This window comes from Sapajus apella, unplaced genomic scaffold, assembly GCF_009761245.1.
Source record: "Sapajus apella isolate SASKATOON/1434 unplaced genomic scaffold, GSC_monkey_1.0 scaffold60, whole genome shotgun sequence".
NCBI lineage: Eukaryota > Metazoa > Chordata > Mammalia > Primates > Cebidae > Sapajus > Sapajus apella.
The window spans coordinates 12,512,318-12,535,990 of NW_022437000.1; the positions used below are offsets into that span (position 1 = coordinate 12,512,318).

The 23,673-nt window shown below is 43.2% G+C and overlaps 1 protein-coding gene across 2 annotated transcripts in view; it reads right to left on the minus strand.

Moving 5' to 3' along the window:
• TUBGCP3 (tubulin gamma complex associated protein 3) overlaps nt 1-23,673 on the minus strand; it is a 93,320-nt gene that overhangs the window by 12,295 nt on the left and 57,352 nt on the right. The window contains exons 14-19 of one of the 2 annotated variants that reach the window (XM_032246248.1): nt 22,551-22,740; nt 20,100-20,235; nt 19,211-19,279; nt 14,588-14,723; nt 2,461-2,549; nt 1,900-2,031 (exon numbers count right to left, since the gene is read on the minus strand). In XM_032246248.1, the coding sequence (XP_032102139.1) occupies nt 1,900-2,031; nt 2,461-2,549; nt 14,588-14,723; nt 19,211-19,279; nt 20,100-20,235; nt 22,551-22,740 (752 nt within the window). The remainder of the gene's footprint in view (nt 1-1,899; nt 2,032-2,460; nt 2,550-14,587; nt 14,724-19,210; nt 19,280-20,099; nt 20,236-22,550; nt 22,741-23,673) is intronic. The other variant, XM_032246249.1, reaches the window with a different exon arrangement.

Here is a 23,673-nt window from a genome sequence, read left to right on the forward strand (position 1 = left end):
TGCTCTGGTGAAAGTGGGTGTTCATCTGTGAGTTGTAGCACGGTGCTACAACTCACACATGAACACCCACTTTCACCAGAGCAACATGGTACAACTCACACATGAACACCCACTTTCACCAGAGCAACATGGCACAACTCACACATGAACACCCACTTTCATCAGAGCAACATGCTACAACTCACACATGAACACCCACTTTCACCAGAGCAACATGCTACAACTCACACATGAACACCCACTTTCACCAGAGCAACATGGTACAACTCACACATGAACACCCACTTTCACCAGAGCACCGTGCTACAACTCACAGATGAACACCCACTTTCACCAGAGCACCGTGCTACAACTCACACATGAACACCCACTTTCGCCAGAGCAACATGCTACAGACGGGAAGATTTTCCTCCCCAGGATGGTGTTCTTATCGGTGAAATCATCTAGAGGCAAAAGCTATGACAATTTATCTTACACAGAACATTCATATCTGTAAGTGGGCTAAAATTCCTACATTATCCGTCAGCTGTGTGGAATATTACTTATTTGCCACATTTGTTCTGATATCAGCATGGGCATAATCCTGAGTAGCTCAAACATCTGAACTCCATGAAATCCAGTGACTATCAACACCTCTGCAAAACACACACACCCAGGCATAAAAATAGCAACACCTATTGGCCAGCTACTATGGTCAACATTATACTCGAATTATATAATTCTTACAAATCTATTGGAGAGAGACTAGGACTGTGCCCTTTTACAACAAAACACTGGAGTCAAAAGCTATGAAGTGAAACTCAACCCTTGGTCTACCTGGCTACAGAGCCGGTGTCTATCTTGCCATGCAACTGCACCATGAGACAGGCCATCGCGGCCAGCGGCACACAGGTCCAGGAACATGGAGCGACTCGTTACACCGACTGCCTAAGTGTGTGCTGACGACGCTCATCTACTGAACAGAGAGGCAGCGGCTGGCAGGCACCCTGAACCCTTCCACTGCTTTAGTCCATAGCAAGACCAGGGTCAGTAACAGAGGTTTCAAGGGCCTCTAACCTCAAGAGGTACATTTCTTTAGTTATTAATTATACTCAAAGTATTTTAAATTATTGTTCTGCCATAATTTCCACACATTTATAAAAACATTCCATATAGAAGCAGCTTTGATCCCAACACGTTTTTACATGATTGGTTGTTTAATAATGGCTGGTTAACCTACACACACAAAAATGTTGATGAAGTAAAAGCCCTGATGCGGGCTTTTACTGACGGGCCGTGAGGAGAGTGCAGGCCTCGCCGGAGGCATCCTCTGCCAGCCTGAAATATCTGTGAAGTCACAGAGTTCATGTAAAGATGCATCTGAAAGGTTGCCCCGACTTCTCAGTATATTTGCTTCAAGTGAAAGCAATGTGGTTCCTTATTGCCCCAGACCTCAGAATGAAAGCAGAGCCCAAGGAAGATCTGCTACGTGGAACATGCAACTTTCAGAACATGCACCCTAAAGGAAAGAATGTTTACAAAAAACCTCATACATGTTACCATGTGTTTTGTTCTTATATTGTGTTGCTTACTTTGCTCAGATATTAACCTCAACAACTCAAAACTCATGGTTTTCTCTTCTGAATACCACAATAGGATATCATTGTATCGGAAAAATGAAAGGTATTATTTTCTACAATGTTTATATCCATTTTAGAGTAGATCCTCGTGTCAGCACTATTGCACTACTGTCCCAATTCTGTTCAGACACTGTACCTTAACATTAAAGTTTTAATACAATTATCTTAATGATTACAAATGCGACTGCATGAGGATTTCTAAGATGCCCCATTTGACAAGGACCCAAGAAAAGAAGACTCTGATTTTGGTGTGCTGCTTCTAAGCAGGTGGGAGTCTTACCCTGGAGTCGCTGTCCAGCAGGCAGCGGGAGGTGATGGTGTCTAGGAAGACCTCGTGAGCTGCGATGATGTGGTCCAGGTCCTGGGCCTGCTGCACTTTGTTCCAAAGCTCATCCCAGGAGCACTCGAGCACCTGGGAAACAGCAGTTAGAAGACATGAGCTAAATAAGCTCATGTTCTTTTTAAAATCCATACCACAAATCGGGGGCTGACGTGGGCAGATCACCTGCACTTGGGAGTTCAAAACCAGCCTGGCCAAGATGGCAAAATCCCATCTCTACTAAAAAGACAAAAATGAGCCGCGCATGGTGGCAGCCACCTGTATGTAATCCCAGCTACTCAGGAGGCTGAGGCAGGAGGATTGCTTGAACCCCTAGGGTGGAGGTTGCAGTGAGCCGAGATCGCACCACTGCACTCCAGCCTGGGTGACAGAGCAAGACTCCGTCTCGAAAAAATCTATAAATAGACATGTATATATATGGATACACATACATATGCCACGTAAAAGCATAAAATATGACTGACTTATTTAGACTAAAATCAATAGAATGACTGCAGGTACCTCAAATGTGATGTAATACTGCATCTGGTGAATGAAATGGACCATCTCAGAGGCCAGGATGTGACACTGGTGCAGCACCCCGGAGAACTCTGCAAGGGAAGAGCCGGTGTCAGGGGCAGTGCACACTTCCAACAGCATGCTGTTCTCCCTCCAAACAAAATCCGTCGCTTACATTCCTGACCCCTTACCTGGAAACATCCTCTCCATGACCAACTTCTGTGCTGTTCAGGCTGAATGAGAACAGCTATCTCACCGAGTAGTACTACACCAGTTTAAAACACGTAAAACATGCTGTATAGAAGCTTTGTACTCGTTTTCATATTTAATTTTTACATACAATTATATTTTGCTTAACAAAATATAATTTAATTTTTTATAAGGCTTAGAATTCTAGAGTTTTGCTTCACTAAATATAATTGTATGTAAAAATTAAATACAAACATTTATTTTATACTAATGCAGTGCACTGAATAAACAGGAGCTCTACTTCGCGGCTTTACAATTAGTTTGCCCGCTGTGCATGAAACAGTTACTCTTCCCTGGCTCTCTGGAGATAAAGGTGGCATTTCTTTAAGGAACCGACCGTGGCCTTGCCGCCTGCCTGCGAGAAGGAAGAGCTCGGGGGAGGTCAGGAATGAGCTCAGACTCTCCTTTTATCCTTTAGGAGATCACACAACCATCACCAGGCTGGAAGGTCACCACAGAGCACACTTCTCTGCTCACACTTTTAATTTTTTGTTCAAAGACTATGGCAACATATTGTTACACTAATGTATGTGATGGCTCAAATCAGAGCTGGACCCATCAGTGGGGTGATCACAGAGAAGCTTTATAACATGGGTCAGCTTGGACATGTTTTGTGACTGCTTCAAATACCCTCCTGAGTTACCTTGATAACGAGATCGAGACTTGCTATGTGTGCAGTTATGCAAGACGTCAGTCTCGCCTCTTAAGACAGTAACAAAGAAGTGGAATTTAAGCCTCTTAATAGAGGTGTGTGAAAATAATAGTGGCAATGGGTCCTTTTTTAACATACTCTTTCTGTAAGTTAAAGATTCACTGACACCTTGCAGTTTTGCTGTCTTGGTTTAACACACAACAGCTTGGTCAGCAGAGAAAAGTGGGAGAGGAGGAGACAGAATTCTAAGCTTTATAAAAATTTAAATTCTTAAACAGATGATCAACTTATACGAGCATGAAATATGTATGTGAACTGTCTGAACACTGTCCGAAGGCACAGATTCCACTAACAGGCAGCGTCGCTGTCCGACCCTGACGCCGGGGAAGGGAGGAGGACGCAGCTCAGAGAAGGACCCTCCTCACGTCCCCGGCCCCTGGGCCTCGGGCAGGGGCTAGAATTCTCAACACACAGGCTCAGGTGAGGAAGGGGTTCCCACCAGGAGAGCCAGAGAGCTGTGAAGCAAACAAGGGTACACATTATATACCAGCACTTACCTAGGTGAAATATGTGGCAGCCAATAACAAAAGATATTTTAAAAAATAAATTTCAAAGGCAAAAAAGACCTTGCTTTCAAGGAGACAGAAGAATTTTTAGTTAGGGATAACTGACAGCAGACTTAGACCATGCCCACCTTTCAGATGGAGCAAGTTGATTTTCTCAAGAGGGGGACGACACACTCTCTCTCAGGAAACGAACAGGCGGGAGGTGACATTCTACCCGACAAGGAGCTCCGCAGGGCCTCGTCCACATCCACGCGCCACCCAGCGCCTCACAAGGGAACAGCCCACTCAAGGGCTCTGGCACCTCCCACGCCAATGGCTATAGTTGATGTGTCAGAGGCATGTCCAAGATTTACTCACAAAGTTTAGAGCTCTGCCAAGAATCCTCAGCGCTCCTTCCATGGCCCCGCAGACAATTAAACACGAACTATCGTGTCCACAGCCATGAGATGCAGTCTCAGCTAAGGCCCTCAGAAGAGACCCAGCGGCCCTCAGGCCCATGACACCTCGGAGCATCTGTACTCATGAGGCATCCTGCCGCACAGCTGCTCCACACACCCCAAGTATCTTTCTTGCCATTAGGAATCTACAACCCACAGATATGGTCAATGTGCCTGCTAAGAATGGGCTAAGCTTTGAGTTCATCTGAAATCCTAGAATTATGAGTGCACTTCTCCCTACTAAAACTATAAATAGAGTTTATGATTTCCAATCGAATAACACTCAAAACCTCTCAAACTACAATTACTTGTCAATGTAAAAGGGCATGATAAACGTTTCAGCCATGTTATGTTTTCAGTAAGCTTCTAAGAAAAATAACTACCACTTGCACTCAATTTTAGGTTTTAACACAGAGCACAAATGAGAGGACCGTGTCTTCCCCCACTGAAGTCACTGGACTATGATGGAAAATCTACAGCCAGTCTTCCCTGGAAAACTGAGTATTTAAAACATTCTACAAGTGCACAGAGCATACATATATGTGTTCTCAAGATATTTCTCGAACGTGATTTGATTTCTTTCCGGTGCAGCAAAGTTACATGAACCACCTGTGGAAGGTTTTTGTATTTTTATGTGAGTATTATCACAGAACTCTGGTGGATCTTTTCATTGGGAAACAAAGCGACGAATGTCTGCAAGTCACACGGCACGACCCACAGGTCTCACCATGACATCCGATGTCTCCATCGACCCTTCCCCAGGTACATGCTCAGTGTGATCCTAAAATGCACTGCTGCGCACTTAGGCACGGCGAGCACAATCTGTTTTATTTTCTAGCATTTTCAAGCAACTACGCAGGTTATACTTATCAATCCTGACATCTTTCAGAGAAGGTTTAACCTCACAAAGTTGTAGATTTCATCTAAAAATGAAAAGTGAAACTTCACCTAAAAGTTCACCTTCACCTAAAAATGCGAAGCAGGCTACTGTCGGCACTTTCTGTGGGGGACCCTAGCTTTGTTACAGAAGCACAAAAACTGTTTGTGGCTCTTCTCCATTTTCTAGCTCCTGCTGTGCCCGTGAAAGCTCAGGTCTGTGCTGCTCTCCTCTTTCTGAGGCTTCCTCCGGCGTTCTTTACAGGGGTCAGTCAAGCCACCAGCATCTGAGTAACACACCGGTTTTTAGTAGCGCGCATATGCTTTTGCTAATGTCTTCTACATTTCACTGTTATGCTCCTATTTATGAAACCAGGAATTTTTCTCTGGCTTCAAATCAGTCTGAAAGTAGATACACAGTGATCAGTGATTAAATCACTAATTCTATTTCATAATTTCTGATTTTCTTGAGTGTACGATTTCTCTGATTACTGTTCTAGATTCTTTAATGTCACATTTGGAAATGAAAATCCAAATGAATGGCCACAAAACAAACGAAAAACACACAAAACAACACTGACGCAACACTCCGTGCCGTCTGCGAAACAACACTGTGACGCAATGCTCAGTGCCAGCCTCAACTGCTGACGTCCCACTCCAGCCCACCCCAGTGCTGCCTGGGCCCTCCCCTCTCCCTCACTCCCAGCCTGGGCGGCCTGCAGCCCCGGCTCCACTGGGTTTGCACTGCTTCGCTGCCTGGGCCCTCCCCTCTCCTGCACTCCCAGCCTGGGCGGCCTGCAGCCCGGGATCCACTGGGTTTGCACTGCTTTGCTGTCTTGGCATCAGCTCTGCCTGCCTCCCTCACACCCCTAATCACTCCAAACCCGCCTCTTTCTCGCGGTGCGCCCTCGAAGGCTAACTCATACCCCCTTGCTCTGAATCCACCTCTTCCTCCTCTTTGATTTTCATCCTCCATTTCCCTCTCTCTATCAGCATTTCAAACAGCCTCCCAACAAACAAAGCATCTAACCTGGTTAGAAGTTTTGACTTTGATCTTGCCCAATTCTTCCGCAGTATATCTTTACATTTTCAGATGTTATATGGCAGCTCAGAAGGATCTGTTGGTTGAAAAGGTATCATGCACCACGACGGACAGGTCTGCAGCCCCTGCCCCAAGCCCGTCTTCCTCCTAGCCATGCCTCACTGCGACAGTGCGTTTCCCACTCAGTGACACCACTCCCACATTCCACTCTACAACTTCAAGGATCATACGGGCTAATGACATCTAAAATCTCTACCTCTAGTCTAGATCTGTCTTCAGTTTAAGATCAGTCTAATTAATGGTCTCACAAGGTATCCTAAAAAATACCTCAAATTAATGTATTTGAATGGAATCATTGCCCCAAAGGAGCTCCTCCTCCAGTGCTCCCTGGGTGATAAAAGATGTTACCATCCACCAGGTCCTCAAGTCAGAGACCCAGGTGCCACTGAGACTCCAACCGCCTCCTGGCCTCCATACACACGTCACCTGGTCCTGCTGGCAGCACAGCCCAAGTCGCTCTCAAATCCATTGCCTTCTGTCCCGCCCTGCGACTGCTGCAACCCTGAAGGCCCACGTCACCTCACATGGATTATTACAACTGGCTGCTCTGCTAACTGCCATGGTCACAGCCCAGGTCCATTTTTCTCAACGACCTGAATCCAGGCCTTCAGGACCCCTCCTGACTGGGAGCCCCAGCCCCTGCTGGCAGCACAGTCCCCCTCCCCACTGACCTGAACGGCGCATCCTCACCTGTCAAGAGGCCAGCCTGGACACCACCACCTCTGGAGCCTTCTGCAGACACCCACATGTGTCGGATGCCTCCCTTAAACACTCCTATGCGACCTGGTTTTCCCGTATCAATTGACTGTAAGTTCCTGTGTAAAGTCTGTTCTGGCCCAGTAAGCCATGAGCTGCCTGGCCACAGGGAGCTGGTGTGCCACCTCGTCACTGGGAACCAGCAACAGGGAGCACTACAGAATGCATGACTTAGACACTCGAAGTCAGGGCAGGCAGTCCGCATTCATCTGGATCTGGAATACTCAAATCCACACCTTTTCAAAAGATTCCTATAAGTAAGGTCAATTTAGCCACGAGGTGAATACAGGTGTTCTTTCCTTTTGCAGTTTTCCTTCTAGAAAAATCACCTGTTACTGTATCTACAGTGAGTACAGAGGACATCTTCAGTGGTCTTCTTCTGAGACAAAGCCCCTTGACAGTGAGAGACCTCTGGCGGCTGCTAATGCAAAGGAATCTAGCAAGATCATCCACATCACAAAAGTCTGAAATCACTACAATACTATGACTATTTTTCTTTCCCAGATGAGAAGTTAAACACTACAGGCAACAGTAGTTCTGAACTTCTAACTGCTCTAAGGCTGTAGTGACTATGAACTCAATTCACAAGGCACAACGCAGTCCTTCAGTTCCTAAAAAACTCCATTTACACCTGCAACACACCTAGAATTTCTTTACCCAGCACTCTGAAAATATATTTTAGGCACATGTTTTCAATGTGTTTTTATGGCTGACCCACAAGTAACCATACAAGCATCCCAAAAGCAAAGCCACATTGACAGTGAGGTCCAATTAACACAGGAAGCACAGCTCCTGCAGGACCACGGCCACACTGGACAGCCGATAACCACAGAATCAGGCGGCCACTCTCCTCACGCCCGGCCTTCCGCAGTTCTCTACTGCCCCCGAGAGGCTGTCGGGAGAACTTCAAGTTTGACTCAAACAGGCTCCTTGGGACTTGTGCAGGCGCATTCAGCCCGAAGCCCTCATCCGGAGATGCCCCTACAGACAGCGCCGAGTGCTGCTAAACATTGTTTGTTTGTTTTTTTCAGAAAATACCTTGCAACAATTCGTTCATAATTTCAAAATCACCTCCTCAACCCACATTTATAGTGATGCTACTGTATTTAAAAGGGACCTCCTCAAAGTACCCATCTGATTCATCTTTCTTAAGACTAAGGAGCCAAAAGACATTTGTTAAGAACTGGGATCTTTTATGTGTCTTGTTTTCAAAGTCTCCAACCGCCTTTAAGGATCTCATCCTTACATTATCTGCGTTCCTGCTCTCCCACGCAAATAACCACGGCAACAGTGAACTTGGGGGCACTCACCACAGGTGGGTGCTGTTTCAAGTCCTTTCACACAGACTAAATCCTGACAACACTAATAACTAAGTCCCATCACCACCCCACCTCCCAGATGAGGAAACTGAGGCAGAAGATCAAGAAATCAGCTGAGGCCACACAGGCCCAGAGACAGGTGGTGGGATGGGGACTCCCCTAGGCAATGCAGCCCTACCACCAACAGCTCGGCTTAAAGTACCTTTTAGCCTGAGTCATGCATAGAAAACTTTTAATATCTGTATTTGTATGTTTCACTCATCCACATACAAAAACACAGATGTACACACAAAGAAATTTTTAAAGAGGAAAACTTCAACTCATCTTTTATCTTTCACTGAGTCTAAGACACTGTCATTCTTAAGACGAATCGTTATTATATGAGTTATCAAGAAAGAAAAACAGCTGCCGATCACAGGACAAACACCCTGACCACCGTCCTGTGTGGGAAACACCCCCTAAGCCCACACTGCTCAGATGGGTCCCCCTCAGGGCACTGCTGGCCTGCGGGCACCTGCCTTTCCTGGTAAGATAAAGTCTGCGGTGCTGCTAATGGAAAAGTGGAATTTTGGTTCTTCTCTCAATAATAATTATGTGCTTCACAGACTTCAAATTTATGCTCCTCTGCTATTTCTACACCTTTCTGCAAACACAGCACCTTTTCATTTCAAAACAGAGCCAGGGTGTCATCTTTTTGAAGGGAATGGACGGCAACCGTGGCTGGTACTAAAGGCTGTCCTGCTGGAGCAGAGCCCAGCTCCCAGCACCAGGCAGGGCTGGGGCCAAAACAGACTTTTAGACACAGTGAGAATGTGAAAACAATGTGTATCTTAGAAAGGATAAAATATGGTTAAAAGGAAAACAAAAAAAAAAATGTAGTATGAGCTATTAAGCCTTGGTTTATCTTATTTTTCAACATATTGGGCCAAAACCAAATTTGGGCCAATCCCATCTTTTCACATTCTGGGTCTCAGACTGCTCTCCACCATACACTAGGGAGATCTGACTATGGTATCTCCAAAGTGCCTTGTACTTAAAAGCTTTCTAATTATAACTGACCTGCAGGTTTAGATGTGGCCTCACCAAGTTATTTTCATGGCCAGACCCTGCTCTTCAACACCTACAAAAGAAAGCACTCATCTTCGACGCTCATCTTATCAAGAGCACATTTCATTCAGTGGGATTAGAAATGATAAAGGAAAAGCTATAACTTATTCTTATAGCTTAGACAAGAAATAATTTTCATATTTCTTGTGTCTAGTGTACAAACTCTGTTTTAACGTGTAGTATGACTTACATCTCATTTTAAGCTTTGGAGTTCCATTATCTTAAACAGTGGCTGGGCACAGTAGCTCACGCCCATAACCTCAGTACTTTGGGAGGCCAAGACAGGAGTTCAAGACCAGCCTGGCCACACAGTGAAACCCAATCTCTACTACAAAAAATAAGCTGGGCATGGTGCATATGCCTGTAATCCCAGCTACTCGGGAGGCTGAGGCAGGAGAATCGCTTGATCCCAGGAGGCAGATGTTGATGTTGCAGTGAGCTGGAGTACATGCCACTGCACTCCAGCCTGGGCGACAGAGCAAGACTTTGTCTCAAAAAAAAAAAAGAAAGAAAAAAGAAAGTCTGGGCGCGGTGGCTCACGCCTGTAATCCCAGCACTTGGGGAGGCCGAGGTGGGCAGACCACTTTAGGTAGGAGTACGAGACCAGCCTGGCCAACATAATGAAACCCCATCCCTACTAAAAATACAAAAATCAGCTGGGCATTGTGGTGGGCACCTATAATTCCAGCTACTCAGGAGGCTGAGGCAGGAGAGTCACTTGAACCTGGGAGGTGGAGATTGCAGTGAGCCGAAATTGTGCCACAGCACTCCAGCCTGGGCTACTAACCACTGTTCCCTGAGAACTTCAGGGACCATTTCAAAGAATTAATGTTCTTTTAACAGCCCTTTAAAAACTCAGTGTCTAAATATCCATTTTTGTCTCAGATGAGTATGTTACTGACTTAAACATCAGAGGAAAACTAAGAAAGTGTTATTTCTGAGTCAGACTTCTATTAGAACCTTGATTCTTCATAAAAGATGAAGGCATCCTTGTTTTCCCTTCAGAACATGAGAGATCAATTTTATTTATAATAAAGACCAAAAGGAAATTATGTCAATGCCATTGTTTTGAAAGGGGGGGAGGGAGGGAAGTGGAGGGAGAAAGAAAAAGCCTCCATCCTTTCCCTCCCCACCCCACACAGAGGCTGATTAAGAATACAGGCTCAGTTACCTGTATTGGTCTATTTCATTTTGTGAAATGTTATCAGAAACATGAATTTAGTTTCTAGTAATAGAAATATTTTTTCGGTGGCTCAAGCCTGTAATCCCAGCACTTTGGGAGGCCGAGGCGGGTGGATCACGAGGTCAAGAGATCGAGACCATCCTGGTCAACACGGTGAAACCCCGTCTCTACTAAAAATACAAAAAATTAGCTGGGCATGGTGACGCGTGCCTGTAATCCCAGCTGCTCAGGAGGCTGAGGCAGGAGAATTGCCTGAACTCAGGAGGCGGAGGTTGCGGTGAGCCGAGATCGCGCCATTGCACTCCAGCCTGGGTAACAAGAGCGAAACTCCGTCCAAAAAAAAAAAAAAAAAAAAAAAATTTTTTAAATTAATATAATCTAACAAACCATTTCAGTATTAGCCATTGTGCTTTGTCCAGCTAAATGGCAAATACATAAAAAAGTTTTACCAATTGGTAAAGGCATGAAAATCAGACAATCTTCCATTAGGAATGAGTGTGATCTTCTTGGTAGACCATTATCAAAAACTCTCGTCCCAGCAAAGCACTTTCACATGTAACTACTTACTGCGCGTGACGGAGCACGGTATTATTTTGATGAATACTGTTAAAATGCTGGGGTGATAACTGCTGATATTTTAAGTAAGACTAAGCTGTCCTCTGCACACCGCGCCCATACAAGGCACCATGGCAGCTGTCCGCGGGAGCACTCTTCTATTACATGGTCTGTCTGTACTCTGCCTCACATTTGTAATTCGCAGGACATTTCTAATGGGCTGGATTAGCAGGATTAGCTAGTTGATTTCTGTTCATGAAGCTGTCTGGCCATGAGCTACTTTAAAATACTTCTTCGTTAAAGGTCAGAACACTGGCACCCCAAAAGAAACACAGGTAAAACAATTCCCTGAAAAAAGAAATAAGGTAGTCCCCCATACACAGTTTCTCTTTCTGCTGTTTGTGACCTGCTATCAACAGCAGTCCAAAAATAGTACACGGAAAATCCCAGAAATAAACAATTCTTAAGTTTTCAGTGGAGCACCATTCCGAGTCGTGATGAAATCTCACACCATCCTGCTCCATCCTAGCAGGAAGTTCATCAAGCCCCTGTCCAGCAAATTCACGCCGTACATGCTACCTGCCCTTAGTCACTCAGTAGCTGTCTCAGTTATCAGGTCAACAGATCATGAGAAAAAAGGTGAGTACGGTACAGTGAGAACTTTTGAGAGACATATACTCACATAACTTTCATTATAGTATAATGTTATAATAATTCTACTTGTTATTTGTTATTGCTGTTAATCTCTTACTGTGCTTAATATGTAAGCTAGACTTTATCATAGGTATGTACATATGGGAAAACACATAGTATACATAAGGTTTGACACTATCTGAGGTTTCAGGCATCCACGGGCAGGGGTGGGAAGGGTCTTATCCCTGGTAGATAAGGGGTGGGGAATACTACATAATCTAGCAAAACAAAGTAAAAAGAGGCCAGGCATGGTGGCTCATGCCTATAATTCCAGCACTTTGGAAGGCCAAGCTGGGAGGATCACTTGAGCCCAGGAATTTGAGGCTAGGCTGGGTAACACAGGGAGACCCCATCTTAAAAAGAAAAATAAAAAAGTGTTTACCCTGATCAAACATTTTAAAAGCACAACATTTAAAAAGCACAAAAACTGAAATGAACTTCCATTTTCACCTATGAATTGACAAGTTATCTGAATTAATATCCAATGTTAGCAAAAACAGTGAGATAGACAACTTTCAACAATACGATCCTGGCTTACTAAGATGTGAACTAAGCTGGTACGCACTTCCCAAAAAGTGATCTGAGAATATGAACAGAGTTAAAATATGAATACTTACTAAGTAAAAAGTCAACTAAAACTCTTTTTTTTTTTTTTTTTTTTTTTTTTTTTTTTAAGACAGTCTTGCTCTGTCACTCAGGCTGGAGTGCAGTGGCACGACCTCGGCTCACTGCAACCTCCGCCTCCCAGGTTCAAGCGATTCTCCTGTCTCAGCCTCCTGAGTAGCTAGGATTACAGGCACGCACCACCATGCCTGGCTAATTTTTATATTTCCAGTACAGACGGGGTTTCGCCATGCTAGTCAAGTTGGTCTTGAACTCCTGACCTCATGATCCGCTCACCTCAGCCTCCCAAAGTGCTGGGATTACAGGCATGAGCCACCGCACCCGGCCAATTCATACTGTTAAGCAAGCAGTTCCACTTTTGATCTATTCTCAAGAAATATTCAGAGAGGCATATAAAGATGCATTTACAAAAACATGCATGGTGTTATTTCCATTAGCAAAAAACTGAAGAAAAAAACTACACGTCCAGCCAAAGAAAAATGATGAAATGATATGTATACGAGATAGTATCATTCTATCAAAAATGGTTCGGAAAAAGTTTCAATAATGAGGGGGAAGGATCAGCAAAAGAAGCTGGAGTTAAACTCTGTGAAGCAGGATCCTAGAGATATAAATTTTATAAATAATAAAATATGCATTTTCCCATACATGGAAAACTGATCAAAACATTTATTAGTTATCTCCAACTAGAAAACAAAACGCATTATTGATGATTCAATACAATAAGAGAAGAGCAAATGGATACGGACATTGCTAACTGATGGATGAGAAAATCGTATCCCAACCAGCCCGTGTTTCAAGTTGTTATGGAGCTCAGCCTTCAGAGAGGCTTATCTTGACGTGTGACAATGACAGCATCAGTATGGCCCTAATTGGTCTAAGCCCACAAACAGAAATATGCCGCTGGTGAGGGGCAGCCAGGAACCGATCTACTCGCTGGTGTTCGTAAGAACACAGAGGGAAGAAAAGTGCAGGCAAAGTGAAAAGCTTGCTAGCAAGTACACATGCAGTTAAAGCAACAGTGAGCGAGGGGTCCCGCCACAGCGGAGAGGAGGATGGTGTGGAACCGTGGAGGAAGGAGACAAACGCACAGCCCAGGCGTGCATGTGCAGGCCTCTTAGCACGGCCCTCCTCCGCCTCCCCTCAATGGCAGCAGGTTCACAAGAAGGGGAACCTGCCCACAGCCATCACTACTCTTTAAAGAAAATATCCCCTTCGCTTCCTTCTCAGCTATTGCAGAGGGTTCCTACCATTAACTTCCCACTGTAGTCAAGTATCAACACGCAAGAAAAACTGACAATTCTACACGTCAGTGTTGGCTCAGGCAGGCAACTCCCTGGCCCACATCCTTCGGTGGGAGTTGCTATTCTGGAACTCGGGTAGCTGCTCAGGGACCAGCCTGTGAGCTGGTAAAGAAGCAGAGATCACGAACCCCCTTCTCCAAACAACTGCTCTCTTCTGATTCTTAATAACTACTTTTCACCAAAGGATTAAGGGCACAATTTAGTTCTTCTTTAGAGACATGCCTACTGAAATACTTTCTCAAAGATTCTGACCAAATCAATTTTAATATAAAGACTTCAAAATTACTTATAATTTAAGTTATTCAATAATTTAGAACATTAAAATAATCTTGACTAACTGATACCTAAGAATTTTTACTATAGCTTTAAATTGTTTTAAATAATATATTTCCATGTCCTGGTTTATGAACAAAACAAACATTAAAGAAACTCTCAAAAACAATTTAGTTAAAACATTGTAAATTTTAAATGAGTCAGTGATTTATTAAACTGCTTTCCTTAAAAATGGGCAGTTTTTTAAAAGTATACATATGAATACTAGAATAAAAAGTAAATGTGATTTTAAAAGAAAGTTCGTGATCTGAAAAAAATATATAGCTATCACCGTGAGTCTACCTTGACTTCCACAGAGTTGCTGGAAACCGCATCCAGCAGAGGCTGGGGGCTCCCGGGAGAGCGCGCGTACCCGTGGTCGCGCTGGGACTCACCTGGCATGTTCCTCAGGAGCTTCGCATTGCACATGTGTCCCTTTCGAATGTCGGTGAGGATGTATTCCATCCGCTTAGCCCTCCAGAGGAAGTTAAATACTCTCAGGTAGTGGCTCATACATTCTCGGGTAAACACCTGAGGCAACAGCAGAAGACGGGTTTATGGTGTTCCACACGGAAGAATCCTCTCAGTACAGGTCTCAATCGTTTTGTTAAAAAAGGCACCTTTAGCAAACTGTCTTATAATATAACCACCACACTGATTACTCACATGCTAGGTGGCATGCTAAGCAAACTCACGGTGACAGAAGGCAGGCATTTTTATGCCTATGGTACAGACGGGTAAACAGAGGCCTAAGGTACACAGACTGCAGTTTATCAGGATTGTCAAACCCAGCCTAAACCTCGTCTAAAATGTGGACTCTTCACTACAGCTCCCCAAGACGCCTGAGGGATACGTGAGGCAGGAGTGCACGTTCTTCTGTAACAATAGCTCCTGAGGGTGGTGACTCTCACGGAAGGCAGGCCTAGAAAAATCTCCATTCTGAAAAGAATCCTTCAGGTTATTTTCACCCATTTCCAGATAGCTTATGAATACTTCATTTCAGTGCCCATGGACACGGTTTCACAAGCAGAGACGACGAGCCAACATGGCAGGGATCGTGCAAGGCCTCCCTGCCACGTCACCCTCCTCCTACGGCAGCCAGGTAAAAATACAGGATGCCCAGTTCCGCGTGAACATGAGATAAAGCACAAGTATTTTCCAGTGTAAGCATGTCCCACTGCACATACGTAACTACAGCCAAACGTGTCTGACACCGACGCGTGTTTCACACAGATGTGGGCGTGTGTTCATCTTTTACTAGATGATGGGGTCAGAGAGTTCACCACACCGTCAGCAGAGTTTTCCTACACTCCGGGGGCTGGGAGACAGGCCGCCAAGACAGGACCTCTGTTCCTAGCAGCAAGGCACAGTCGTGCACCAGTGAGAACATGCTCTGCTTCAAAGGGAGCCGCCTTCTCCCACCGCCGCCCTCTGACCCAACCATGATCACTCAGGTGGTCCTCGCTAGGGCCTTTACTCTGAAAGGTACTCTCCTGTGGTGCCCTTGTTCTGCCCTTTCCACCTGTCCAAATCCTGTCCATCCCTCAGGCACAAAGGCCACACAACTTTCCCTGGTCTCGTCAATTTCCCTCTTCTTCAGAAACACAGAACACGCACTGCATTATCTTCTGTGATGTCGTATATTCCCACCATTTCCACCAGTTGGCAGGAACTATTTATGCCTCCCTCCATGTGCCTGTTTGTGCCAGTAATGGTCTAAACAGGGATGAGAAGCTGCTTTGAAGATACTCCAAAATCTAATATGAATCTTTCGGAGGTTATCCCATTTTGCTGTGCTGCATTTTTTCCATTACAGAAATTAAGTGTGACCAGTTTAAATAATTTTATGAATAAATTAAATCACTAATCAAATGATGTGTTACAGGAGTCCTTTCAGTATGATGTTCCTGTAGCACACTTAAAATAGTTTCTGTTTTAAAAATTCAGTTACATCACAGCTCTTCAGGAATATTCACTATCTAAGAGGAAGGCAGTCAGATTCCACTCAGTCTCCAAAGACGAAAACTTTGTCCACACTGAGCCTGTAATGTATACGATCCTTCAGTTCACCTATTACTGGAATAAAGCTCAGAGAAATATTCAACAAATCAGCCTCTAACGCCCTATCTAAAACTCATCTCCAGAGATGAAGAACAGAAATGATTAGATTTTTATCCTGACTAGTGTCAAAATGAAAAAAAAGATAATCCCTCCTCACCTAATCTTAGGCTATCTCACCACACATTGGAACTTCATGACCTTAAAACAAAACATAAATCCATCTTTAGTTATATGGTCAACATTAAACAACCGTACCATATTAAAATTTTAGATAAAGTTAAATTATTGATTTACCAGAAGAGCGTAAGGCTCATTTAAAACAGGATGAACAAAAAATATTTTAAATGTTTATGAACTATTTTTAGCTAGTGTATTTTTATGAGTAACCTGAGTTTTAAATTTCCCAGATTAATTTCCCGTCAGACCTATATTAATTCACTGATATTTTATATCATAGAAATAGTACCACAGAATTAGTATGAAGGTAAAATTATGCTACAAGATATAATTATATAATTATTATATGTACCTATTATAATTAAATTCTGAAAAAAAAAAAGGAAAAGACAATCTCAATAATAGAATGAAAGTAGAGGTAACACAATTGACAAGGAATAAACAGGAAACCCATTTTCTTCCAAATCTTGACTCTAAAAGAAAAATTTTAAATAGTACACTTTTTATCTTTCTAGTAGCTTTTGTACATAACTACATACAAATTAATCTAATAAAAATTACCTCAATTTCTACTATTAGTTTGAATACCTATAACTGCACATGTGGCCAAAGTATGACAATTCACCTGAAAATCTGCCAGCATTTGCCAGGACTGGATGGCAAATGCCAGACATGCAAACGGCCACTCCCCACAAGGTGGCCCTGGCAGGTCCTGCTCACCCCCCATGGGACACACGCTCTTCCACCATCCTCGGCACCTTACGCTGCCACTGCCAGCCACTCGAGGGGGCATGCAAACTGACACCTGTGTGCCAAAGACAGGCATCTAGCATAGATTTGTTTACTTTGCATTTGTTTTTGTTTTGAGATAAGAGTTGCACTCTGTCTCCCAGGCTGGGGCGCTGTGGTGACAGCTCGGCTCACTGCAACCTCCACCTCCTGGGTTGAAGTGATTCTCATGCCTCAGCCTCCCAAGAAGCCAAGATTACAGGCATGTGCCACCATGCCCAGCTAATTTTTATATTTTTAGGAAAGATGGGGTTCTGTCATGTGGGCCAGGCTGGTCTTGAACTCCCGGCTTCAAGTGATAGACTTGTTTTATTTTTAAATAAATCTATAATATAAACTTTTTTCCCTGAGCCCTTCTACTAAAGTAGAGCTTTAAAAACCTGAACGTTTAACAATATTGCCATGAGCAATTGTTTATGTACATGGTACGACAGCTTTGACACTCTTGGTAAGATCTGCCACACTACGAAATAATTAATTATCTAGGCAATGTTCAGTTTACCTATTTGTCAAGGCACTCAGATCTTGTGAAATAATCTACACAATTATCTGTACTATGGTATCTCTTATGCTATAAAAATAATATGTAATGTATGCAAATTAATAAGGCAGGAGATATGAAAGTTACTAATTTAAGTAATTTGTGAAGGCCAGGCACAGTGGCTCACACCTGTAATTCCAGCACTTTGGGAGGGAGGCAGGTGGAGGTTAGGACTTTTGAGACCAGCCTTGCCAACATGGTGAAACCCCATCTCTACCAAAAATATAAAAATTAGCCAGGCATGGTGGCTCGTGCCTATAATCCCAGCTACTTGGGAGGCTGAGGCAAGAGAATCACTTGGACCCAGCCAGGAGAGGTTGCAGTGAGCCAAGATCACACCACTGCACTCCAGACTTGGCAACACAGTGAGACTCTGTCAAAAATAAATTAAATAAATAATTTGTTAAAATATGACACTACTTTTTGCATTATAACTATTTTAAATTGTTTAAGACATAAGTCAAAGGAGAAAAAGGTAATTTGAATATGATGAGAAATTAAATCTGAAGTGAGGTTATGCACTTAAAATATAGTAGCTTTGATCCATAAAGGTTACACACCGGGAACTTATGTGTAAAAAAAAAAAAATTGCACCAGCAGCTCCCATCTTACTGTAGGAGAGACAGACTCGCCAGTGGCAGGTTTCTTAACCCCAGAAGAAAACAGGGTAAGCGTGCCCTGACGCGATTATTTCAGCAGCGTGATGTGCACCCCGACACGTGGGGAGACAGTGCGAAGCAGGCGCTACCGGAACCGCTAAGAAGAAATTTCAGAGCCCAGCATATTCCTTCTCAACAAAATACTTTCCCCAATACCTCAAAGAAATGCAATGTCCTTCTTCAGTATTGCAGATATCAAAATAACTGAAGTAAGTTTAAAGGGGTATCTTGGTCAAGGAAATGTATTAAAGTCTGAATACTTTAAAAATGAGCACTGAAAAGAGGTGTTTTGATTGCAGACATGGAAAAAGACAGCATCCCTGGTCAACCTTTTATAATTTGGTAACTGTTACTCAGGTAAAAGCACTATGAACAAAGTACAGCTACTTCATCATCAGTTCAAATGAATACTAAATATCAAATTTTATCTCTGTAGCAAAAATGTAATTCCCCGAAAATACACTTCATAGTTCCTTTCAAATTATCCTAAATTAGTTGCTACAGTCTAAGAATAATGAAACCAAATGAACAATCCATTTATTAAGGACTTGCTGAAACTTCTGATAGAACAAATGATATTTTTAAGAATTTTTAAAATAATAGGGCATTTCAGTACTCATTAATAATCATTTAAAATACACACACAATTTTGGCTTAAGTGTTCATTCAGTGAGTATATCTTAGATGTCAAGTGATCACTTTAATTAGAAGTCCCCAGAGAAGAAGGCCAATTTCAAGCCAAATGTTTGGCAATCTTAAGAGCTGTAAATGCTATAAAAGGATAATCTTACAGTTGCAATTGGTCCGTCCACATGATAATCGAGGCTGAAGACATCCCATCCAGTGTCACCTGGAGAGACCTAACAGAAATAAACACATCATTGCAAGGCACACAACTGAGAACTTGTTGACTCAAAGAAAAAGCAGTAAAACAATGCCCAATTGTTAAAAATTGCTCAACAGTTCTGAGTGCACCTTCTCGTTACCTTCTATAACCTCACCAATTAGACAATGATGAGCACACAGTAGGTGCTCTGCAAACATCTAGCAACAAATAGCGTATTTCTGAATGAAGATTGTGGATATGTGTTTAAAATTCATCACCATTTGCTTATGACAAAAACCCATTGCCTCTAAATATGTTCCAAATCCTTAGCTATTCCAAGATGACTCTTTCGATATTTTAAGAAAACCAACAGGTTTTGCTAATGATCTTTCATCACAACTAAGCAAATAGTGGGTTTATGTTTAAAATACCCATACCCTTAAGAAAAGTCATATCCTACCAAAGTGAAACTAAAAACATCAATTTTCTGATAAATATCATTATATACCACGTCTTGTGCTCCTGTCAGATTTGCTAGGAGAAGGAAGCACCATTTTCTAAGCATCTGCAATGTGCTACCAAGCACGGGGCAAGGGTGTCATGCATTTTCTCCAACTTAAGCCCAGCAGCTCTGCAAGGCTCCCTGCTGCGAGATGAGCACAGAGACCCAGAGCGGAGGGGAGGAGCTGGCCATGCAGTAACAAGTGAGAGTGGAGTTCCTACTCAGGCTGCCCAGTTTCCAGAAAGATAATGACCAGCTGTGCCTGAAATAACATAGAAAAACCTGCTACAACACCCCAGCCCAGGGGTCCTCAGGGCTGGGGCAGCGTTCCCAACACACGGGGCCGCCGTACCTCCAGCAGTCGCACATCCAGCCTTCGCAGGATCTCAGGACTGTCAAACTGTGCGTTGGTGGCTCTGACCGCAGTTTCTAGAATCCCAGTCAGGTTATGCTGATATAAAGTCGTAGCTGGACGGACAAGTTCTGGTCTTAACAAATTTTTTAAAAATTAAAAAAATATTACTTTAATTCTTACTTAACTTTAAAAAAACTTATAAACTATAAAAATTACAAGTTCAAATCATAACAACTCAAAAGAAAAATGGGACCAATACAATAATGTGGCAAAGAAAGCCTCACAGCATTAGCTGTAAACAGGGCTTACCAATTATTGTGGAGTTACATTTCTTTACAATCTCAAAAATACTGGCCTGTAATCCCAGCACTTTTGGAGGCCGAGGTGGGTGGATCACCTGAGGTGAGGAGTTCAAGATCAGCCCGGCCAACACAGTGAAATCCCGTCTCTACTAAAAATACAAAAATTAGCCAGTTGTAGTGGTGCACACCTGTAATCCCAGCTACTCGGGAGGCTGAGGCAGGAGAATCAGTCGAACCCAGGAGGCGGAGGTTGCAGTGAGCCAAGATCGCACCACTGCACTCCAGCCTGGGCGACAGAGCGAGACTCCATCTCAAAAAAAAAAAAAAAAAAAAAAAAAAAAAGATTTTGATTCAGCTTAAACTGGCAGTACTTAGATATGCTATGCTATACATGTTAACAAAGTTTTCAAACTTCAGGCTGGTCTATGAGTTACATGAGCTGATATAATTTCCTTTTAGAGCCAATGGTAGAAGGAGAGGTCTCCATCAAATCAAGGTATGTGGAGGTCATGATCACAAAGGGCCAAGAACCACTACACTTTCAGCAAGCATTTCCTGAGGGTTACCGATATCTGCTTTTATAACCAAGAAGCTAACATGTCTCATCAGGGGGTGACCAAGTTAAGAACATCACCAATCAACTCAGGTAGATGTGTAAATGCTATAAAATGCAGGGCAGAGACAGGTAAAAAAGACACACAATGTCAAATAAACCTAAAAACTAGAAACCTGAAATACAACATTGAGGAGAAATGAATCTTTCACTTAATAGCAAGAATGCAACACTTTCAACTTTAAAATTGGGCACAAGGCCTATGCATTCAGCTGCTATATGATGTGACCTATGACACCACCAAGGTACTAAACCTCACTTTGGTTTCTAATCTCCATCTGCGGCAACTGACCCACATACACACCCCAGACCGCCATGGCATCTAGAGACCATTTTCCCTTGAAAAACTCACCACCACTCATATTTTAAACAGGTGTTGACCTCATCACGACAAGTATTTATCATACACGAACCTTCTTACAGTGCAGAATGCTGCTTCAGTGATTACAACCACAAACCTGTCAGCAGACATCAGCTACGACTAAGACGTGAGTGTGTCGCAAGCCAGCTATGGCTGCGTATGCCTCAAAAAGCCACATCAGTTTTCACACGGAAGAGTGGCTTCTGGCGAGAAGACAGGATGAGAGCTCTTGCATGCCTCAAACAGTGGTTCTCAACATGCAGCCCCACTCAAGCAGCATCACCAGCAGCTGGGAACTTGCTGGAACTGCAAATCCTTGAGCTCTACTCCACACCCGAGAACCTCATTCTCTGGAAGGGGGCCCACAAGCTACTGCAGCGAGCTTTCTAGTCTGAAATACACTAACACTTGAAGACCTGAGGCCTCAAACAATTAAGGTAAGTTATTATTTTGTATCTTAAAGGGAACATTTAGCTTACTTTAAGTGTCCTAAAAGGAACACCAAAAGAGAAGAAGTTTCATTCTTATAAACACGTGAGTGAAAACCTCCAGGCCCATGCTGTGGCCCTGCTGGGGGACTCATGCCTGGCTCACCCCGCCTGGGCAGGGTCTGCACTATCCCCTCGGGTCTGCGCTGTCTCTAGACCCAGGAGCACAGCAGGCTCCGGTCCAGAACTGCCTCTGTGTCTACTGGTGGAGAAGAACATACATTTAATTCTGAAAGGGAAGACGCCATGAGAAACGTCAGCGAACAAAATGAAAAGAGCAGAAATTTTGTTTTTATGTGAAACATTAACTACAAATATGAAAGTAAAATTCAATTTTAAAATATATTTTATTTTTCAGATTTATTTCAAACTCAAGCTAAAGTTAATTGTGATTCGATCAACTCCTCACACGTAAAGACTGTTTAAGCGCCACAGTTTTGGTAAGAAAAACCAGTTTCTCTTCTGAATAAAGCACAGAACATAACAATGCTGCTCTACTGATAACCAGAGCAAAAATAAAGGGACTTTAACTTTTGAAAATTTTACATTCTTTTCCGATTTTATTCAAAAAATGTGCTCTGTAAGAATTCAACTCATTTTCCTTTAATATCATTTATTCTTTTAAACACAAGATTCTTTATCATGTCAAATATATTACTTAAAGAAATCAAAATAGTGTCTTACTTCAGCAAATCCATTAAGTGCCTTATGAAGTCTCCTTGACCAAGAAGCAGGTACCGCCTCATTGCCTGCATGTGGTCCAGCAAGCTGTACTTTTTATTGAGAACATCCAGTAGGTATTTGCTGGTCTCAAAATAAGCAGCATCAATCTTCCCCTGAAATGCATTTTCTAAGTCTGTGAATAAGTCTGCAGCTGGAAAGAACAGGGGAAAGCACACATGCATCCGTAACTTGTATTTTCACAGAGGAGAATGAAGGCACACGCATCCGGGACTCAGGGCCAAGCACTGTCTGTGGCATCAGTAACAGACTGACCCCAGGCACAGGCAGCTGGACGCTCCAGAGGAGACCAGAGCCCTGAGACCACAACGATGAAAACGCTTCTGCCAGCTGAGTTCACAGCAGACACCTACATTTGTGTCTTCATGATTTCCAACTCCCTTTCTACACTGTAACTAACCTGAAATCTCACCAAAACACACTGGTGATAGGGCAAATGGGTACTGAGTCACCTGTCCACATCCATAAGACGTTTCCATAAGTTAGTCTTAAGATGAAAGCAGCACATGCAAATAAGCTTGATGAAGTGTACAACTCGCAAAAGTTGAGGAGTATTATCACGCATCACAGAGTGAACTCTAGGGAGACTGCTGGAGACGTCTAGGGGACAAAACCAGATTGTCACCAAGAAAGACGCCTGACTCTAAGCAGTAACACAGGGGATAAAAGCACTTCCACAGCTTTCAATTGAAAAGAAATATAGTCTTCATGTGGAGACTACACACACAATAGAGCTGCTTTTAGTGCTGATTTACATCTGCAGAGCACAGAGCTGTTTTTAAAACTTATCTCGATACTTGACTTCATTAAACCCACAATCATACTTGAGCCAGAAAATAACCCCAGTGGGAGGAACCACCTCAGACTGAGAGAGGGCAAAACGCCAGCTAGAGACTAAGCAAGAACAAGGCGAGATCTTCTGATTCGGAGTTTAAGTCTCTTTCCCCTATCTGAGTTACCCAGCTGGAGTATATCGGAAGACTTTTAAGATTTGTTTGTCCTTCAGAATAAGAAAGCAGGTAAGACAGGCCTATCTTAGTGTTATTATTCCAATTACATACTGCTA